Below are 23,088 nucleotides of genomic sequence, written 5' to 3' on the forward strand. Positions count from 1 at the left end.
TCTACATGGGAAAAAACTTCAAAAGAATACGCCTAAAAATACATACTGTTTTTAATGCTTCTAAAATTAAATTTTCAGTAACAGAGTCTGATGATGAGGCATATTTAAATACTTTAAAAAATGTCTTTGAGAAATGTAAAACTCATGGACTAAAATTAAATTTGGATAAGAGTAAAATTTCATGACGAGATACAATTTTTAGATCATAAAATTGATGATAATGGTTTATATAAAACTGGTGAAAAAATATAAGCGATTTCAAAAGCCCCAAGACTCAGAAATGTACAGGAAATTCAAAGTTTTTTGGGATAAGTTAATTTTTATGGGAAATTTCGCCCTAAATTAGCGACAATCGCAAATCCTTTATACCAATTAACTAAGGAAAACTCAAAATGGGTTTGTTTGAGGGACTGTCAGGAGGCTTTTTAAACATTAAAAAAGAATTTCACAATAAGTTTTGATGCATTATGATCCAAAATTGCCCTTGGCATAACATTGGCAACTGATACATCACCAGTGGGGTTAGGTGCGGTAACTTTCTCCCCACTGGCTGCACAGTAAAGAAATCTTGAAGAACCATGCTAAATTATCCAGGAACTTTAAGACAAAACTCAGTACATTTTTGATGCAATATAGAAAAGCTCTAAATTTAACTACTCTATAGAGAAAGGCTATGCTTATGCTGAAGAGGGAAATTCGAACAAGAATAGATTTATTGAGACCAGATCTCAAAAGGAGGGTGCAAGACAGAGTTTGAAAAGGAACCTACCAGTTTGGATTTAGAGTTGGCGATAAAGTGGCAATCCACCAGACCTGCTGGCTGATACAACCAGGTTACCAAAGAAACCAGCTGTGCCACAACCTTTGCATCAGTCCACCAGAATTCGATGACCCCCCCCTGATAAACTGAAGTTGTGATAAAGGGGGAGGGATGTAGTGTATCGAGAACTGAATCATAATCGAACTTAAAATTGTAAAGTTGTAGTTTGGCGTCGTAAAACTACAACTTACAGTACATCCCTCACATACACACGTACAACTACAACTTTACAGTTGTAGTCGTATGTGTGTATGCGAGTGATGATGTGTTTTGTTTATAATAAGGTGTCTGTAATTAAATACAGTGTCTTGTGAAATAATTACACACTAAAGACATAAAATTCACCAGCTTTTGCCAAGGCATGTGGCTCAGCAGATAACGAACTGTAGAACCCTGTAAGAAATCTATTTAGAAGGAGAAAATTGAAATACATTGTGACCCTTGATAAAGTACCAGTTTACCTAAATGTCTAATTATTATAGAAAATGAAGAGAAAAAAATATACAAACCTGGTTCCACCAATGCAAAGAAAGTTTCTTTAAGGAGCTTATGACTGTCACATAATTCTCTGATAATGGGAAATTAAAAATGAGAAGAATGGGGCAAAACGTTTGAATCAACATTGAAGAGATTATATGTCTAACATTTACAGACGAAATTCCACTTCTTTATCTCAAAGATTTTCAAACAGTAAAACTTCATTAAGACAAAGCCAGAAGTCATACTTCAAAAGATACTACCTTGAAAAACTAAAGACTGATACAGGTATTGCATATATACCTTTTCAACACATTCTTGCATATAGCACCTTTAAGTTTTATCTATGGACTATTGTGCCTTTAATCTCTTGAAAAGAATTCTTTCTAAGCATAAATTCAGCACTATTGATAAGACTCAGGAAAGCAGAGGAAAAGAAATGGAAATAGATGCCCTGAAAATTTTACAAAAGGCCTTTTATCATGGAATTCACAATTGAAACTTAGTCCAGAAAAAAGGCAATTAGAGCAAACATTTAAAAAAAGCAATCTTCTTTACATTTTAAACATTAACTAAAACAGTGCTGAAATCATTCTAAAAATGCATAAACACTCTCTGTATATCAGATTCTGTGGGCTTTCCCACATATTTTACATTGTAAAGGTCACAAAAAAGGCCACAAAACAGTGAATTTTGTACAAGGTTTTTTTTAGACATGCAGCTGAAATTTTTTATTGGCTTATAACAGAGAATGGAAAGCATAAACATTCAGTATATTTGTTATAAACTAATATATGTGTAAGGTGTTAGTTTTTCTGCAGCTTAATGCACGGAAATAACTAGGCATGTTTGTGTTTTGTTTTCAAAAGAATTGTTTTGTAATTATATATATATATTAAATAAATTTGGTACTTTTCCGTTTCGCCGGTGCAAATTTCGCCAAGCAGACTTTATTGGCGACAACATAACATACAGTATACACATAAAAATGTTAACAATTGTTAGTTCTAAAATTTTTTTATTTTGAAGGCATAAACATTTTAATATCATATAAAATTTTTTAAAAAGCCAATAAATAAAGACAATAAATTTGTAAAAAAGACAATAATTTAAGAATTTACTATGCTTTCATGGTTCAACATCCTGATTCGCTGGTTCATATCACAGGATCCCAAGTAATCTCATCTCACGTAAACTATGCTACAAAAATCTAATTCTCCCAGTAATTATCTGCATTAATTTCAAGTTAAATCTTGATATGGAATGCAAGTTTAAATGATAGAATTATTTCAATTCGTACAAATAGCTTACTCAGAAATTATGTAAAACCGCAGTGCTTTACTTCGCTTGTGCATTTTCACTAGAATTGATGAATTTAACCCTTGGCTTTGCCTTTTCTATATTTTTGCCTTTGGGTAAGTGGTGTGATTGCATCCTAATTGACTTAATTACCCCGAATGGCCCTAGGGCACAAAATTGAACTAGCTAATAAAATTTCTATCTAATTGTATGCCAGTTTTGAAAGAAACAATCAATCTGATAAGAAATGGCTGCGAATTGTTTTAAAAATGAGGTGTAAAAGGTTACCAGTTTGGAATTAGTTGTACGATTATTGGTGACTTTATCACCTGCACAGGCACAACGGAAATGTACCATAAATTTGTATTTAAACTCAAAATTAAATTGTATTATTTTCCTTCACTTCAATGATTAAAAAGGAAACTTTTTCATACAATTTAATTCATAATTATGTAGTATACTATCTATTGCTTATAGTTTCTTATTGCTTGGATACTACATGGCAGGGAAAAGAAATGATTAAAACAGAAAACAATTTTAGCACCACATCTAAAGAATAAATATAAATTATAGATCTTATACTACACGATTACTGTTTAGTCTAATTACTTTAACACTGTCATAAAAATTAAATCCTTACAAAGGAAAAAAAAAATACAAACCACATTAATTTTCTCAAAATGCATTAACAACTAAAATGACAATTTTGTTATTAATTTTTTCCATAAAAAATGATGCTAAATTGATTATTTTAATGACCTAAAATTATCTCCATCCTGGAACAATTTCTAGTCATTAAAAAATTATAATTATTCAAATTATATGTGTATTTATAATGAAGTAAATCTTGTACTATACAGACATCACAAGTCACTTACTGACAGAAGTAGAAACACTGTCTTAACACTTTTCATAATAAATGGATGCTGTTGGTTTTTGATCCAAAATTATACCAGGTAATGATTTCTTGATAATAACAATTATCTGTATTATTTTTATTTAAAATAACAAATTACTTTACAGTTTTAAGTTAAGGTAAGTCATGATGATTGGAGGACACCTGATTAATGTTATTCAAAGTTTAAAAAACACGCATAAAGCATTATCCTTTACTCATCTTTACAACAGTTTTACAGCAAATATGTAATGTTTGCCATAAATAATATATTTTAATACGCTACCATTACAATTACGTGCATGCACACAGAATTGTTTTATCCTGGAATTTCTATTTAGATACATTAAAATGCATTAGGTCTATCACCCTATGTGCTTAAGCTTTTAAAAACTTTTTACAGAAACAAGTCTATATTTAGATTACATGCGAAAACTCAGCAAACTATCAGTATGGTGAAACCTCAGTTCTAATTCAGTCCAGAAATTTGTCAACTAAAACTATTTTTCTCACAGGAATGAATGCAAAATGATTAATCTATTCCCAGACCTTAGATGATTGCTTATTTAAAATTTACAATAGTACTTCTGTGTACAAGTTCATAACACAAAACCAAAAAAAAAAATTCTTAAATATGAGACAAAATTTGATAAAACATATAATGTTATTAAACTGATAAAACAGATCGCTGTACCCATACGAATGAGAATAGATGAGATGCTGAGGTAGTGGAAAAAAAAAAAAAAAAAAAGATTATTTGGATGAGTAGTCCCATTCCATAAAAGCATCTGATAACTGTCTTTCTGAGACACCTTCTTTGTTTCATAGCATCATTTGACTCTGAGACTCACTCAGCTTCATTTTCACTCAAAACTTGTCTTGTGATCTTCATTTTTGATGTTTCTGAAGTAAGGCATAGTACTATCACTTTTTACTGCTAAAAGAGAATTCATTACACGAAACTTTGCAGCTTATCCCATTTTATGCAAATTTCGTAGACTAAATATGCGGGTTTAATCTTTTTTATGTCCCTCTTTGAAGTCACTGCCTAACTGGATATTGTTGTTGCTTCTGAAATTATTTCAGATTTTTCTTGTTGAAACCATTTTTATAGTCTTCAGCAATTTCACTGTTTTAATTGTTGACTTCCAATCGTATGGCTTTGCCTAGACACAATATCATAGATTTAAAAAATCTTCAGTGTCAAAGCTCTCAAAATCTCTGCCTGAAATACAATCTAGCCATAATTTCTTTCAGACCGAATAGTTTGCTGCAATGTTTTGTTAATAAGGGTTAATCAATAGAAAATCTTAAACAACGGTTCCATAGTGTTATTTCTATGTCAGAATTAACGTTAACACACCTTTGAAAATCATTTGGTACTGATGCATTTGTTACTCAAGACATTCTTCGTCATCTGAGACATTTTTTTATTTGGATAATTTGTTCATGAGCTGATTTGTTCGTGATGTCAGGCATTCATGAACTGAAATTCCACAGTATATTACAGCTTTTACTGCTTAGCCATTTGTTAATCTTGACTAAGTGATGTATCAAATCTGATATAAATGATCTAGCCCCTGAACTATTAAATTAAAAGATTTAACATTCCTGCTTAAATTCTTCTTTATATTCTTTTTCATTCTGAGATATTTGATATCATGAGAGAATACAGCACTATCATAATCTGGTCTTGAGCAATCTGTTGACAAATGTTGTAAAACATTCAGAAAACCGAAACTGACTATGGTTAACAATAAATCAACAATTCATTCAATACCTGCACAACACAAGTTAATTAATATACACACAAAGAAAGCATTTAAGATACTTGCCTATTAACATAACTACCCTGGGAAAATTTAGTGATATTTCAGTGGAAGGTAAAAAGCATGCACTGAGTAAATGTTACTTATTAGATGAAAGTTGGCATTTTTGCTGACATTTTTAAAAGAGATAGCCAAACCATCGATATTTATCGTAAGCTGGCAAACATTATCAATATATCAAAAGAAAACACATTTTTTCCATGCTAACAAATCTGTTTATGGTAAACAAACAAAAACAAAAAAAAAAAAAAAAAAAAAAAAAAAAAAAAAAAAAAAACAGAGAATTCTACAACCTAGGAATGATCAAGGTCGTCAGAGAATGGTTAAACATTGAAATATACAAACACATACAAAAATGGCGACTGAAGACTTGTTATGCACATTTGCCACAATTTAGCACATTTTGCAAAGGTGGTTGTATAATAATACTTATTTATTATAAATTTGTATTATTATAGCATTTAATACTGCCAGCAGTTTATTTAAAACAATATAATTCAACAGAACTTACTGTATTTAATACAATTTTGTAAGCAATTTATTTAAAATAACATCATACATACACATACTGGAAAAAATATTATTTTATTTAATATAATATTTAAAATAAATATATATATCAATATTTTATTTTTTTTTTTTTTTAAATTCTTTCTGATAGCCACAGTTTTGTAACTGCTGTTAATAGTATTTCAAACATCAATTGCAGCTTCTTTTTCTGTTAATGGAAGATTGAAAATAATAAGCACAATGTATATTTTATAATGAAAGGAGGAATTTCCTAGTTTCATATGTGGAAAGTGTTCAACATTTATTTAGCTATTCAGTACTTAAATTTACTTTATGAATATAAAACAAACTGTACTTTATGAATATAAAACAAACTACTTTTATTCAAGTTTTCATTCATGGTATTTATCTACATTTTCTATACTTTTTGTAAATCATTAAAACAAGTTAAAAAATAATCTCAATCTAAATAAATGTATGCATATTTTTCAAGTTTTGGAAAGGAAAGAGGGGAATGAACTTCTAGCAGTGGTGAGAGGTGTTTGAGAACCCTTGCATTAACACAATGCAATTATGAAAAACTGGTTATATCGTCATCCATTTGTTTCTCGCACATGTGTATCAGTAAATGTTTGAGACAAATTCACATTCTTGCCGAGGCCTCCACATACGACAAGCACTATCCAAGTACTTTTGATTAGTGACCTAATCTAGCTGATTATAGAAAACCTTTTTCATTTGTAGATAAGGACTCATTACGGAGCTATTAAAATTCTTAATCTCATTTTTTCTTTTAATACCCTTAAATTTAATACCCTTAGAAATTTAATACCCTTAGAAAATTTATCTGTTACATGTTTATAGCTAAACTTCATATGATGCTAAAAGTATCCGTTGCTTTATAAAAAACTTAATTTGTACAGTGCAAAGTCTGGATCTCTGAATCACCAGAAAATTTTTATTTCAATTTTGTTAAGAAATTTTTTTGAAAAGGAAGAAAGACTCTGAAAATGGCATATGCCGGATGTTTTACGCATGCACACCAGACCTTTTTTTCATAATAAAGAATGTGGAGAGACCTGTTCTCAATGACACTTCAGCACTAAATAAAGCACAATCATGTTGAAGAAACAATCATTTATATTAACATAAATCTATATGATTAATAATTTGGCTTTTTTCATGCCTTATTGCTTGGCATATATCACAAACGAAAACCTATCGAAGTTTAGTACTGATTTTATGCCTATTGAATATTATACAACCCTTACACCAATATGGTGAACTATTTTTTAGTATTTTTCTTTCTTTCTTTCATCACATGTCAGAAGCTTGAGAAATGTCTCACAGCAATATCTAAAACAATTTTTGTTTTAAATATCAGTAACTGAATACCAAACAGCATAGTAACTATGCTGACATTAATATTGACGATAATAACAGACTTCAGACATCTGTAATTCAGAAATTTAACAGAAATTTCTAAAAACAGAGTTTGTAAATGAAATTCATTGGTCATATAGTACTGTCTGATTTAGTTATGCACCTGCCACTCTTTTTGTCCCGTAGTAAGTGATAATATATTGACTATCACCTGCCATGCAGTGGTGTGTGTGCGTTTGGAATTTATAAAACTATTCTTATATCAAAAAACCGTTTATGATTTAAAAAAATCTATAAAAATGGGGATATGCTGCCTTATACTGTATATATGGGAATTTATTTCATCCAGATTAGTCAGATAACCCTTAAGCATATGTAAGAAATAGATGTAAGTATAATAAATAATAAACTAAACTTCAGGCTTAACTTCCTCAGCACATGATAAGAACAAGACAAATTTCAGTGGAACAATATACCTTTAGTCACCAACCTTACAATACATAGACAGTAGTGTATAGTGGATGCTTGCTAAGCTTTATAATGATATCCATAAATCTGATGGTTCTGGATATCGCAACCCCAAAGCGAAATTTTCCAATTAAAGAAGTGTTAATAAATGGTAATAAATGAAGATGATATAACAAAAGTATTCCATTGCAATACCAATACACTAATAACAAATCAACTAATGGATAACAAATTAGTGAAGAAAGTAACAGAGAGGTAGTTAAGGGGGAAAAAATTGATTGCCATTTTAATGAGAATTCTTGGCAAGGTAATTGTAGGACTGTAACTGAACAAGAAATTATGTCTGTCTATAAAATTAAAGAAAAAGTATTAGCACAACAAAAGAAGCATCTTAAACAACTTACAGTAAATGAAAAGTTTAATAAAGCAAACAAATACTGAGCTTTTTTTTTACCATTATTTCTTTAAAGTAAATTTTAATTCTTTTAAGGTAATAAATGCTTCATTATTTCATAAGCAACTATTTAAGATTTTTAATTTTATAATTTCTACATGTCATCTAGCTAGATTTAAACTGATGATCTAAAATCCAGAATCACCTAAGTTCCAATGAGTCCAGATCTTGGACTTTGTACTGTACTAACATATTATAATTACAGAAGTGCATCACATAACTGAAAATTACCTTGAATAACATCAGCTGGGTATACAAAGGCACTTGGAACAAAACCCTCTTGACCATCTGAACGCACAATCCAAAACCAATCATGGTCTTCTCTATTTAATACAGTCACAAATTCTCCTCTTTCAACACTAACATCATTTTCATCTCTTGCAATGAAAGTGTAAAGTACTATGTACCTTCCTGCAGGATCTTTAAAAAAAGGATGTACATCAGGAAGGGAGCTTTGAGAAGAACTACTCTGATTATTTTGATTTATTGACAAAACATTGTTATTAGAACTAGTTTCAGGCACTATTCCATAGCTCTCGACATCAGAATGCTGACCACTATCAGCACTCTGAGTACCTCTGGAAGATGTCTGGTCTATTTCTTGTTCTCGCTCATTGCGAGGTAATTTTTTGTGTTTAATATTCAGAGCTAATTCTGCAAAATGAGTTCCATATGGTGCACAATAAGAGTGTGGTATAAAACCTTCTTGTCCATTTTCTGCAATAACATACACCCAGTCATTTTCCTGATACAACATATTTACACTTTGACCCCTTTTAACTTCAAGTTCATCATCCACACAGGGTGTAAAATCATGTAATACAACCATTTTAGAATCTGGAGACAGACCATTTTCTTTTTCAATTCCCACACGTACTAAGGTTTCAATACTGGCACTTCCAGTGATACGTCCAATGCTTGGAGTTCGACTTGATAACTTATCTCCATCTAAATTAAAGAATAAAGGTGCATTAATGAATTTTCACTTTTAATTTTTAAATACGTAAAATATAATATTTAATATAAATATGAAGATTAGGCAGAAATTACAATTTTTAAAGTGGTTTTTAATTATTACATTAATTAAAGAATACTGCTAAATTATGTACTAATTAAAAAAAATTTGAACATACAGATCTAAAACAAAAATTTCAACATTATGAAAATACCATTCTTTGGTAATTAATTCTCAATTACTCAGTTCCATTAATAAATTAATATAATTAAATTTAAATATTCAGAATGAAAAAAACTATAATTTAAATGGCACATAAGTAGGGTAATTATAGGGAATTTGTGGATTATACACGTTCTCAGATAATCACACATCTAGGATCAGTACGGTAGTCTTGATTGCTTAACTTTGGAGAGGGGATTGCAAAGAATTAGCTTGCAAAAAAATATATGCATCAGTTATATGTAAGTTTCTGCTTACTGCGAAAACAATTTATTTGTTGCTTATAAACATAAAAGAAATTATAATTATTCTACTTTAACACGTTAGGTGTAGTAATGCACCAAATAATTCAGATATTTATTTAGGTGTTCAAGAAAATAATTGATCAGCCATACTGTTGCAGGTTTTTTTTTTTTTTTTTTGCCCATAAGAGACTATAAGGCTTGAAATGGGATTCTCTGTCAAATTACTATAAATGTGTTATTAAACTTTTCATTCATGCCTTATTGCCATTTGGCAAAATGTATGATATTTATCTTTCAAATTGAATGTCTGTTGTGGATTAACAGACTAAGCTGTTTGAGTAGCAATAGATGCAGTTCTTAAGAATATTGCTTTTTTGAATCGTATTCATTAAAAAAAATAATAATAATAAAAACCATCTAATTAATTATCTATCTCTATCTAATTATAAATCCTTGTTTTCATAGAATGATGTATACTTTTTATTAACTCACTCAACAGTTTTAAAAAGAGCAGTGGCAGAACTGTACAGAATTTAATTTCTCTAATTCTTTTTTATCTCCAGTGTGCAAAACTGTCAATTGGAAATTCTAAAGGTATGCCATTTTTAAATATTTTGCAATTTTCCTGTTAAATTGAATTTTATCTGTCAACAGGGTTCGTACACATTTCTGCACACAGAAATAAAGTACTTTTAAGGACCATGAATGAAAAAAAAATTAAGAGCCTATGAGCAAATGGGAACTGAATTCAATTAAAAATATTATCTATGCCTGAACTTCACTTTTGTAATGCCATCCTAAAAATAAAATATAGATCGGTAAGTAGGATGCATTATTATTAAAATAGCTTAATTAACATTATTATTAATAAGTTTGAGAATAAAATTAACTTTATGAAATTTATCAAATAGCATTAAATATTTTACACTTATAATAATTGGACATATCTGAAAGAAGATAAATGACATTTTATTTATGTTTTACGAATAGTTAGCTTTATGTTTATTATTATTATTAATGTCTTTTTTGTCACACACTCACTCAGTCTAGAGGCTTAGTAAATAGTAAGCAAATTTTATGTCAAGTGGCATAGGTTAAAATGAGAAGTAAGATCATAATCAGCATGATTCATAACAAAAGACTGCCTGTTGCCACTGTTGCCTAGAGAGAGACCTGCTGATCAAAACAAACCTGAGAGGCCTGATGTATGCGATATAGGCACAGCTGAGGCAAGTTCTGAAAGTTTGGGCTTCGTCTGAGGCAGTTAGTGTCGTAACTTCATGTAGAGTTTCAGGGGTTGTGACTCAGATAATAGGCTTTAAGGTTCCAATAAGGCATTAAAGCACTAGAGGTGATAAGTTGTTTTGTATTATTTCAAGTCTCAGTAGATGCAAAGAATAAGTTTTACTTGAATATTTACATTTTTGTATTTTATCTTGTGACCACAGTGACAAAGAGTTACTGAAAGGCAATAACTCGCTTTAATATGTAGAGATAATTTTTAAGGCTATGCAGTTAGTTATAAATAATTAAATTAGATAAATCGATAACCTTAGTCATTATGGATTTACATGACCACTATTAAATTTTATTTCTTAACAATATTTGTTAAAAAGGCACTATTAAAATCCCAATCTAATAAAATTTCACGATTTAAAATACATGTAATTTATGACATTGATTCTTAAATGATATTCGGATAATTACACATTAAATGCTACAAAACATTTATGTTTTGTAGCAACAATACTCAATAAAATATTTATGCGTCTTTTTAATTTGAAGCCTTCCCAGACATTTTGGCTAATTTATATCAATTTCCTTCTTTTTAAGCACCTTTTCTAACAATTAGAAATTTGTTTCAACACACAAAAGAATGTTCTCATTACTGCGTGTTTTGATCTCCTCACCTGTCAGCAATGTACCTATGATGGTTTATTTGATCTGGTAAATGTTAAATAGTCCAAAACACATCAACAGATATGAAGCAAATTATCACTATGTCTGAAAGTAACTACAATGTCCAACAAAGCTTTAAGTAAGATTCTTATTTAAAAAGAACTTAAAAAATAAAGGCATGTTCTTATGCTAACAAAATCAATTACAGCTTGTAGTGATGTAATGAAACAAGAAGAGTCAAATTCAAACTAAAAATATGGATTAGGAGTCAAAGACTATACAATAGAATTTCATTTTAATCCCTCTATCATCATAACAAATTCGAATGTCGGCAACGGTAATCCAAGACGAATAATTACAAATTATCAGAGCTAGCAGGAACTAATGCAGGGAACAAGTGGAGGTCAGAAACACTTGTCTTACACTCCAGAAACCAGTTTAAAAACTGTCTAAGTAATTTGCATTCTGGTGAGGAAATAGAAATGGAAAATTATAGTAAAGGCTGAAATTGTAAATAACTGGATAATTTACATAATAATAACTGTACATATCTTTGAAGAATAATTTTTTTTCCCTTTATGTATTCAGTTTCTTTCTTCCATGTTTCCTTTTCATTTTAGAATTTTTGGATTTAATTATTCCAAATAATATAAATACATTTAGAATGTATAGAAAAAGCTGCTAATTTTATTTCTTTAGTAATACTATAAACATTCAGGAGAAATATAAAATATAGATGATAAGGTCTGGTTACAGAGCTGATGTGGCATAATTTTTAGAATTTAGTGACACACCGAGCAACAAAATCTAGAAATGGCAAAACTTTTAGCATTTATAACAGGCACTGGAAGCAGAATTTAGAAAGGCACCAGGCAGCAGAATTTAGGATCCACAGAGACTGCATCAGGTGGGGAAAATGTCTAGTGCCAGCCGTGTGTATGATGCAATGACATATTAGATGAATCTTTTAAATTGTCAGTTTTCAATTCCTTTACTAGTAAAAAAATTTCTTTCTATAACGCCTGTCCATATGATAAGATTAGAATCATTTCCGATATTTCCCGTGCTTGTGTCCAGAGAGAAGTTGAGAAAATAAAGGGAAGATAAAAATGTTAAGAAAACGATTCTAGTATCAGAAGTAACACATTCAATTATAATGTTTTCATTGTTCTTCCAGACGTTCTCCAAAAAGTAAGAAATTACATGTTAATACCATTTTGTTACATTTTTCTGGAAACTTCTAGAATCGTGAGTCTATAAATCTTGCCTTCATATTCTTTCTAAACTTTCCAAGCTGCGATGCCTAAATTGCTAAAGAAAAATTATCCCTACCAATTCTGTAACAGCATAAAGCCAGAAATATTTTGGAAAAAAAAAAAAAAAAAAGTCGCAGGAAAAAGTGTAAAATTAATTTCATAAAGAAAACTGAAGCTTAAATTATAAAATTAGATGTACCGGAGCCCTGTGGAACACCATCAGGAAAGAGCAACAAAAAGAAATAAATAAATGACTAATATAATCATTAATAATTAAAAAATTAAATAATTCTTAAAATAATTCACTAATTAATGCTTCAAATAATTAAATAGTGTAAGTTAAAATTTAACAAATACGAAGAGATAAATTAAAATTTAATAAGCGATTTTTAATATAATTTTATTACTAAAAATAAAATTTTCAAGATTTAAATCTACTGAAATTTTGCTCAGGTAGAATTATGATGTAACTGCAAAACTTAGAAGTACTGGAGCAGAGCTTCTGTGGGGTCGGTCGCAAATTAAGTTCTGGAGAAAACTGATGCGTATTCTGAGACAATTACATAAGAAAAACTCTTACCATAAAAAAAAAAAAAAAAAAAAAAAAAAAATTAAATACATTTTAAATTAATTACATAGCTATTTTGCTTTTGCTAAGAAATGTTTTGTAAAAGGTGTTTTACAAGCATTTTACTTTGCTTATTTTTCACATTCAAAAATATTGCGTAATAATAAAATTGAACTTTATAATATGACAGTGAAAAATACAAATGCTTTATTTAATGTTACTTCTTAAATATAATTCCAAAATATTACCATTATTTAAATAAAATTTATCAATGTTATAATGCTTTGAAAAAAATTGTCGAAAAATTCCCAGATCTCGGAAATAAAAATTTTCTATAGGAACAGATCTTAAAATCGCCAAATTTAGAACCGTTTAATAAAAGAATTCCCATCCCCAAAAGCGAAAAGTTGTTTAAGAGCTCTTCATTAGAAAAAATGAAATAATTTCGAAATGCTTATGTTTCACTTCTGGCTCAGAAACTCGAGTATGCCACCATTTATATTGGAAATAGGAACAAATTAAAACCCATGAACCCATTCAAAAGATAACCATATTTGTCAGCGAATTGCCAAAAATATTCCTACAAAATATTAATTCACACTCAAAATGGCAGTCTTAAAAACAGACAGAAATTTCAGATGATTAAAATTAAGGATCTTTTTGTCGATTTTGACCGAAATTAAGAACTTTTAAGAACCAAAAATAGATTCCAAAAAACTTAAGAACTTTTAAGGACTCTTAATTACCATACGAACCCTGGTAAAGTTTGAAGAACATTATATTTAGCACTTACAGTTAACATACAAATTGCTAATGCTAATATGAAAAAGATTAAAAAAGGGAAGGAAAAAAGTTTTGTAAGCCCTTACTAAGAAAATTGAATATCGATATGACAAACTGAGAAAAGATTGAAAAAAAAAATTATGCTAACACTTAAAAGTGTACTGGGAGTTATACACATATGCTGCTTTTAAAATATTTGTGATTTCACTGTTGAATTGCATATATGCGTAAAGAAAATTATGCTTAATAAAGCTATTAAGAAAACGTTAGCATGAGTGAATGCAAAAACAGACTGGTAGATTGCGAGTTCAACAAGAATATAAAAGCTTTAAATCTTGAGGAAAATCATTAAAACCTGAAACCTTTCAGATTGCACACTTAGTTACACTTAGATTGTTTTAATTTTATATTATCTTTCTCATATATATCAAACATTATTTTAAGATGTTTAAGATTAAGACACAATGACTAATTCAGAAGTCAAACAACAAAAATTCAGGGTTATACAGTCAAAAGTAATTAATCCGGACTCATCGGGACTTCGGCGATTCCGGGTATTCGATTTTTCCGGATTATAGATCATCAGTTTAAATCTGGTAAGATGGCATGCAGAAATTACAAAATTAAAAATATGAAACCGTAATTTATGAAATAAAGAACAATTATGATCTAAAGGGTATCAAAATTTACAAAAAGAAAAAGCTTAATATTTATTTGTTTACTTTATTAAACATTTCTTTCAATGTAAGTTGGTTAAGTTGCTTCGTGTTATGTGATAATACTTTCTCTTTAATTCTATTAAACAGACATAATTTCTTGTTTAGTTACAAAGTTCCGCTGTTCAAGTCCTATAATTGCTGTGTCGAGAATACCAACTAATTTGTCAATCGAAATTTTTTCGTTTTCAATAACCTCTGTCGCTTTCTTCACTATCGAAAGCGAATTATAATGACGAGGAACTTGTTTTAAATCATATCAAAGACGGAGTACATTGAGATGAAATACTACATTTGGTAAGGAATTATAAGCCAAATAAAATAAAAACATCTGCCCTGTAGATAAGGATAGTGCTGACAGATCAACTTCCAATTCATTGCGCGCCACGGTGTTCCCCCCGCCAGATTTCGGATTTCGAAACATACTTTCGCTTTAGATCCTTTACATATTAGCAAATATATATCGGAAATTCTATTTTATATAATCAAAAGTTTAAGCTTACTTTTATAAAATTGCTCTAACAGTCTGCAAAAAATAATAAGCCGGATCCAATTCGAAGATTAAGGAACAACGCAATCTGCAACATTAACTGAATTAGATAATTTTAGCTTAGCTTACACCGTCCGTTATACATTAAACGCGCATGCGTAAACGTTTTATGAGCATGCGCACAAGCATATTCGCAGCCGTAAAGGTCTTTACGCGCGCACGTAAACGCCTATGCGCATGCGTCGTCGATGTATGCGCAGAAAGTTTGTAGCTTTGAGGTCTGGATTATAGATCATTCCGGATTATGGGTGACTGAATTAACGACTTTTGATTGTATTTTCAAAATTTCACAGTACTAATTTTGATGGTTTTACCGAGCCACCATCGTCAGCTGCAAAAGCGCAAATGTTTAAGATGTTCATCAAAATTTGAAGAAAGCACTATAATGTCATCAAAGTTAAATATATATCATATTCAAAGCAAAGTGAATACGATATACAGTACAAAGTCCGTAATGTGGGCTCGTCGAGCGATTCCGGATTAGGGGGTTTTTCAGATTACAGATTATCAATTTAAATCTGGTAAGATGGCATGCAGAAATATTATACAATTAAAAATATGAAACCATAATTTATGAAATAAAGATCTAAAAGATATCAAAATTTACAAAAAAAAAAAAAAAAGCTAAATATTTAATTGTTTACTTTATTAAACATTCCTTTCATTGCAAGTTGTTTTAAGCTGCTTCGTTTTTTGTGCTAATACTTTCTCTTTAATTCTATAAACAGACATAATTTCTTGTTCAGCTACAAAGTTTCACTGTTCAAGTCCTGTAATTTCTGTATCGAGAATACCGACTAACTTGTCAATCGAAATTTTTTTGTTTTCAATAACCTCTCTGTCATCTTCTTCATTATCGGAAGCGGTATTTTCTGGATCTAGATTTTGGCATCCATTAATTGATTGATGATTGGAGCATTGTCGTTGCAACGGAAAACTTCTGTTACATCATCTTTATTTATTACCGCTTCTTCACTGGAGTATTTACCACACTAAACAGTAATCCCATGTCGACTTTCAGTTATATACAGCAAAAGTCGTTAATCCGGACTTGTCAGGACTTCGGCGATTCCGGATTATCGATTTTTCCGGATTATAGATCATCAGTTTAAATCTCGTAAGATGGCATGCAGAAATTCTAAAATTAAAAATATGAAACCGTAATTTATGAAATAAAGAACAATTATGATCTAAAGGGTATCAAAATTTGCAAAAAGAAAATGCTTAATATTTATTTGTTTACTTAAATAAACATTTCTTTCAACGTAAGTTGTTTAAGTTTTGCATCGTTTCATGTGATAATACTTTCTCTTTAATTCTATTAAACAGACATAATTTCTTGTTCAGTTACAAAGTTCCGCTGTTCAAGTCCTATAATTGCTGTGTCAAGAACACCGACTAATTTGTCAATCGAAATTTTTTCGTTTTCAATAACCTCTGTCACTTTTCTTCGCTATCGGAAGCGAATTATAATGAGGAGGAAATTGTTTTAAATCATATCAAAGACGGAGCATATCGAGATGAAATACTACATTTGGTAAGGAATTATAAGCCAAATAAAATAAAAACATCTGCGCTGAAGATAAGGATAGTGCTGACAGATCAACTTCCAATTCATTACGCGCCCGCTGCGGCGTTCCCCCGCCGAGCAGCGTGAAATTGATAAACAGATTTCGGATTTCAAAACATACTTTCGCTTTAGATCCTTTACACATTAACAAATATATATCGGAAATTCTATTTGATATAATCGAAAGTTTAAGCTTACTTTTATAAAATAGCTCTTACAGTCTGCAAAAAATAATAAGCCGGATCCAATTCGAAAATTAAGGAACAACGCAATCATCAACATTAACTGAAATAGATAATTAGATAATTTTAGCTTATACGTCCATTATACGTAAAACGCGCACGCGAAAACGTATTCTGCACTTGCACACTCATATGCGCAGTCGTAAAAGGTCTTACGCGCACGCGTAAACGCCTATGCGCATGTGTCAACGCGGCGCATGCGCAGAAAGTTTTTAGTTTTGGTGGTGGTAGATTTATGGCGCAAAGCTTGCTATGCGTTTGGCCATATGCGCCAAACGCAGGATTCGTATTTCGCATATAAAGTATAAAAGAAAAAATCTAAAGCAACAGCACACTTTTAAAATGGAGGCAAGTAAAAAGATAGTGAAATGGTGGGATGAAAATGTTGATTATGATTCTGATAATGAAATATGCAATATAGATATATAATCTTAAAATATCTGATTCATTAAAATTCTAACATAAAATCTCAAGACAAAATCAAATTAAATAATAGAAACCTGTTTCTTTCAGGTAGTCAAACAAATTGGTATTGACCTCTCTTCCGATTAAACGGTTGAGAGGCAGGTCGCAGCTATTAAAATACTTCTCACGAAGACTATTAAAATATGGACATTCAATTAAAATGTGATATACTGAGAGATAAACATCACAGTTTGCACAAACAGGCTCGTTTTCAGCTTTCAAAAGGTAGTTATGTGTTACTCTAGTGTGACCAATTCTAAGGCGAGTTAAAAGAACTTGTTCCTTATGATTGCAAGTAGTGTGCCAATGCTCTATTTTAGCCTTCACCCTTCTCAACTTGTTATGTATCTGAATGTCCCAAAGTTGTTGCCATTTATATCTGATCTTCCCTTTGATGACACAACAGATATCTCTAAAAGGGATGAGGCGGCCAGACGTTTCAACAGCAGATTTTGCTGTGATGTCCGCCAGCTCATTGCCTTTTATTCCTGCATGTCCAGGGACCCAGCAGTACAGAATTTCATATCCACGACTTCTTAATTTAATATTTAGATTCAATACATCCACTATCACAGGATTGTCGGGGCTTGAAATGGATTCTAAAGCTTTTAGTGCACTGTAGGAGTCTGTATATATAATGAAATATTTATAGTAAAGCGTTGAGATGTAAAAAAGCGCATAATAGATAGCAGTCAGTTCAGTGGTTAAGACCGAAGAGGCGTCGTGTAAACGTCTGCCCTCCAAGTGGTCACCAATTATACAGGACATCCCAGCGTGACAAGTTGACTTTGATCCATCCGTATATACGGGAAGATAACTGCTGTAATTATGCCTGTGCTCAGCAAAAAATTTGTGTGTATATGATGTCATTTGTAGTTGTTTTTCTGTAATTGTGGAAAATGTCAAGAAGCTGGATTTGTGCATTTTCCCAAGGTGGGATCTCAAAATTCTGTACTGCTTGTGGGGACATATCAGATAAGGAGAATTCTTCAATGAGCAAACGAACCCTTATAGGAAAATAAGGCACACAGGATGGACGTGCTTCAAATAAATGGTCACAGCTATCATCAGATAAACACAGTTCGTAAGGATGGTCAGGTTGAGACAATATATTAAAATACTGTAAAAGAGACAACTCCTCACGCCTCAAACGGAGTGATGGCTCGTGACAGTCAACATAAAGGCTCTGCACAGGAGATGTCCTGAAGGCTCCAGAACAAATCCGCAGAGCCTGATGATGAACAGGATCTAGTTTTAACAACACTGAAGACCGGGCAAATCCGTAAACAACTGAGCCGTAGTCCAGTTTAGAGCGAATTAGAGCTCTGTAAATGCGAAGCATGGAGCAACGCTTTGCACCCCAGGAGGTGTTCGCAAGGACTTTTAAGATATTTAAAACTTTGGTACACTTTTTTCTCAAGTTTAAGACATGAGGAAGGAAAGTCAATTTTCGGTCGAACATCAACCCTAAAAATTTTACTTCAGGTGCAACTGGAATTACAGACCCATTGAGGTATAATTCAGGCTCAGGATGGAGACCTCGCTTTTTACAAAAATGCACGCACACAGTCTTCTGTTTCGAAAATGTAAATCCTTGTCTTTTTGCCCATTCCTGGATCCTGTTCAAAGCGATCTGGAGCTGTCTCTCTACATGTCTCATATCCACACCTCTACAGCTAATTTGTAAATCATCAACATATAAAGAACCTGAAATGGTGGGAGGAAGTTGTTTTAATACAGAATTTATTTTTAGGCTGAAAAGAGTTACACTGAGCACACAGCCTTGAGGCACACCCTCTTCTTGTTCAAAAATATCTGAAAAAACAGAGCCAATCCTTACTTGAAATGTTCTAGTATTCAAGAAATTCTGAATAAAAATTGGTAGGACCTATGTGTCTGCAACAAAGCTCTCCTTAATTCAACCATAGTAAAGTCTCTATTGTACGGCTCAAAGTTGGAAGAGTTGAAAGCGATGGGATTTTTCTCAGAGCGTTGCTTGATAGAAAGAAATGCAGGTGAGTAATTTCGGCTGGAAGAAACGGCAGCAAATGTCTCACTAATTGTATTTGCAATTTCTTCTATGGAGCTAATCACTCGGCCATCTTTTTCCAGAAAGGAAAGTGAGTGGTCTTTATACATTCCGCATGCTTTTCGAACTCTTTCCCAAACCCGCTTACTAGGCGTAGAGGATGTTATTGAGGACACATATGAAATCCAGGAATCCCTCTGGCTCTGCCTTCTTATTTTTCGTGCATTTGCTTTGGCTCTTTTAAATGCAATGAGGTTTCGCAGAGTAGGATATCTACAAAAAATACCCCATGCTTTTCTCTGTTTTTTCAGTGCTTCATGACAGTCGCGATTCCACCACGGTTTCGAATATTTTAGTGTTTTTCCTGATGTTCTAGGAATCGAAAGCATAGCTGCCTGAATAATAGTATTAGTAACAGCTTCAACAGCGTCATCGATATGCACACCTTTTACCATTTCCTCTGTCAGCTCTGCAATGGAAGAAAAGAGTTCCCAGTCTGCCCTGTCCAGGATAAAACGAGGGACTCTCGACACGGGGTTTGCTCCTCTTCGTGCAAGAGACACAAAAATGGGATAATGATCGCTGTCGTACAGGTCATTTCCGACACTAAAAGTGCAAAATGGCAACAGAGATGGTGAACAGATGGCAAGATCGAGAGCGTGGAATGTCCTTGAAGGCTCATGGAAGTATTTAGGAGACAAAGGCTATGATCTTCAATCATCTGCTCAATTTGTCTTCCTCGGCAATTTGTATCTTTACTTCCCCAGAGTGGACTATGGCCGTTAAAATCTCCTATTATGATAAAAGGCTCAGGCAGCTGCTCTATTAGATTATTTAAATCTTGCTGATAAATGTGCTCATTTGGAGGCAAATACAAAGAAACAAATGTAACAACAATATCAAAATTTATTTGAGTAGCAACAACTTGGAGGGATGTCGTCAAAGGAAGTACATTTGAGGGATAATCCAGTGAGGAGAGGAGACCTACACCTCCACTGGCACGCTCACCTGCAAGGTTATCCTTCCTGACGAAAGAAAAACCTCCGAAGTTTTGCATGGTGTTCGGGTTTCAAATTTGTTTCCTGTATTGCTAAGCACACAGGATGATACACATTTATTATAGATTTGATGTCAAGCAAATTTCGGTGGAAACCGCGACAGTTCCATGACATGAAGGTGGCCATTATGAATGGTTTTTGTTTTTTCTGTGCTGTTCTTTTGTTTTTCGTGGAAGTAGATGCCTGGTAACTTCTAGACCCTCTTCTACTTCCATAAAGTCTGAATCCACAGATTCAGAAATCATCTCATCAAAAGAGCTATTGCTGTGACTTCTATTTTTATTGGATATTTTATGTGTAGTAGTTTTGGGCTTACTTTGAATAACTGTTTCTTTCTTTTGTACTATATGGGTTGCATTTTCTTTTTTCTTGTTGGATGTAGACGGTTGGGTTTTATTTGGTAGGGTCTGTGTGCCTATTGATGTTTGGGTGGCGACTGTACGAGATGATTTTACAGCACTGGCGTATGATGTATTTGGTCGAAGCTGTATGCTCTGGACTACTCTTCTGGCTTCGGCATATGAGATGTTCCTCGTAACCTTTGCAGTCTGCACTTCTTTTTCCAATTTCCATTTTGGGCAGAGGCGTGAAAATGCTGGGTGCTCACCCTTGCAATTTATACAAAGAGGCGCAGCGGTACAATTTTCAGAATCGTGGCCAATCTGTGAGCATCGGGCGCATGTAAGGTTGCCACGACAAGACGTTTTAGAATGGCCGAAACGCTGGCATTGGAAACATCGCATAGGGTTTGGAATATAAGGTCTTACAGGAATATTTAGATATCCGGCCTTAATATTCTTAGGCAGATCAGGCGTGTTGAAGGTAAGGATCACGTGTTTCGTGTCTATCAACTTACCTTCCTTACGCATCTTGATCCGCCTTACACTGCAAACATTTTGTTCGGATAACTCAGAAGCGATCTCTTCTTCAGAAACATACAGAAGGTCGAATTCTGAGATAACACCACGACTATAGTTCAGTGACTTATGGGGTGTTACAGTGACATTTGCTTGCCCAAGTTTAGTAATCTGAAGTAAAGAAGCAGACTGGGTCGCTGAGGTTGTATCAATAAGCAAGTCTCCGGAGCGGAGACGCTTTATATTTCTCGGCTCACCAATACAGGACTGGATGTATTTGTTTATTACGAAAGGAGACATCTTATGCATTTCGCCAGAAGGACTAGAGATGACTAGGAAACGGGCACTATTGTTATGATTTTTTTCATTTGAATCTGTACGTAATTTTTTTGCAGTAGACTTTTCAGAACTAGGTTGAGAGACTGGTTTAGCAGTAGACGTTTCAGAACTAGGTTGAGTGACTGGTTTAGCAGTAGATGTTTCAGAACTAGGTTGAGTGACTGGTTTAGGAGTAGAAGTTTCAGAACTAGGTTGAGTGACTGGTTTAGGAGTAAAAGTTTCAGAACTAGGTTGAGTGACAGGAGTGACTGGAGTTACCTCGAAATCTTTTATTAAGTAGATATGAGAAGCCATAGTGAAAGAATAAAGATTCGGGTCCGACAGCCCCGCCCACCATGGAGCCCAACAAGGGAACACAGATTCCTGTGTTAGGGCTAGCCGGACCTATACGCAAACTGAAGCCCCACAGTCGGCTTTCCCGAAAGCAGGTACTCCCGAGAGCTTGACCCCAAGCCACTGACACAAGGACCAGTGACCAGCCGATTGACACCTGTGAGGACGACTAAGGTGCCTCCTGTTTAGCTGAAGCAGAGGCCAAAGCAGTGTGTTGGGGACAGTACCTCGCCCTAGAAAACTAGAAACAAGGTCTGTTCCAGCCTCTCGTGACGAGCCCCAAACTCCGTAGAGAGAAACCACAAGGGAGAAGGGAAGGGAAAAAGTACCAGCCAAGAGGAGAGGAGACGGAAAAGAGGATAGATCACTGGGGCTCCAGGATCGTGACACCCGTCTCACCAAGAAGATGATCCCCTGAAGGGCTAGGGTACCTCGGGATTGCCACACCCGTACTCACAAAAGTGAGCCCCCTAAGGGAGTTTTTAGTTTTGAGGTCCGGATTATAGATCATTCCGAATCATGGGTGTCCGAATTAACAACTTTTGACTGTACAATATTTTTGAAGCATAGAAGAGAAATCAGCTTGCAGTTGTTGTGGCTTATGCTGAAGGCTTATAGATGAAAATAACAAAAGTTATTTCCAGTCTTAGTCTTTAAAGTCTAGAAGAATTTCTAGTCTTTATTTCCATGTATATAAAACCATCTCTGTAGATATTTATCCAATCATAATGAAATCTGATACTTTTCTATGATTCAACCATAATGAAATGTAATAAATTGCTATGTACATTAGTTTCTTAAAATTAAGACACAGATAGTGCTTAAATTGCACTGGAGCCCAGCTCTGGTACTTCTCAATTTTTAAG

At 32.8% G+C, this 23,088-nt stretch overlaps 1 protein-coding gene across 2 annotated transcripts in view; it reads right to left on the reverse strand.

Moving 5' to 3' along the window:
- Positions 1 to 23,088, reverse strand: part of Dlish (Dachs ligand with SH3s) — a 65,219-nt gene that overhangs the window by 23,450 nt on the left and 18,681 nt on the right. For both annotated transcript variants that reach the window (XM_085816714.1, XM_085816713.1), the window contains exon 2: positions 8,367 to 9,083. In XM_085816714.1, the coding sequence (XP_085672840.1) occupies positions 8,367 to 8,964 (598 nt within the window). In that variant the 5' untranslated portion in view covers positions 8,965 to 9,083. The remainder of the gene's footprint in view (positions 1 to 8,366; positions 9,084 to 23,088) is intronic.

This window comes from Stegodyphus dumicola, chromosome 5 (assembly GCF_044657685.1).
Source record: "Stegodyphus dumicola isolate Sdum_Otavi_A_Nest chromosome 5, ASM4465768v1".
Taxonomy (NCBI): domain Eukaryota; kingdom Metazoa; phylum Arthropoda; class Arachnida; order Araneae; family Eresidae; genus Stegodyphus; species Stegodyphus dumicola.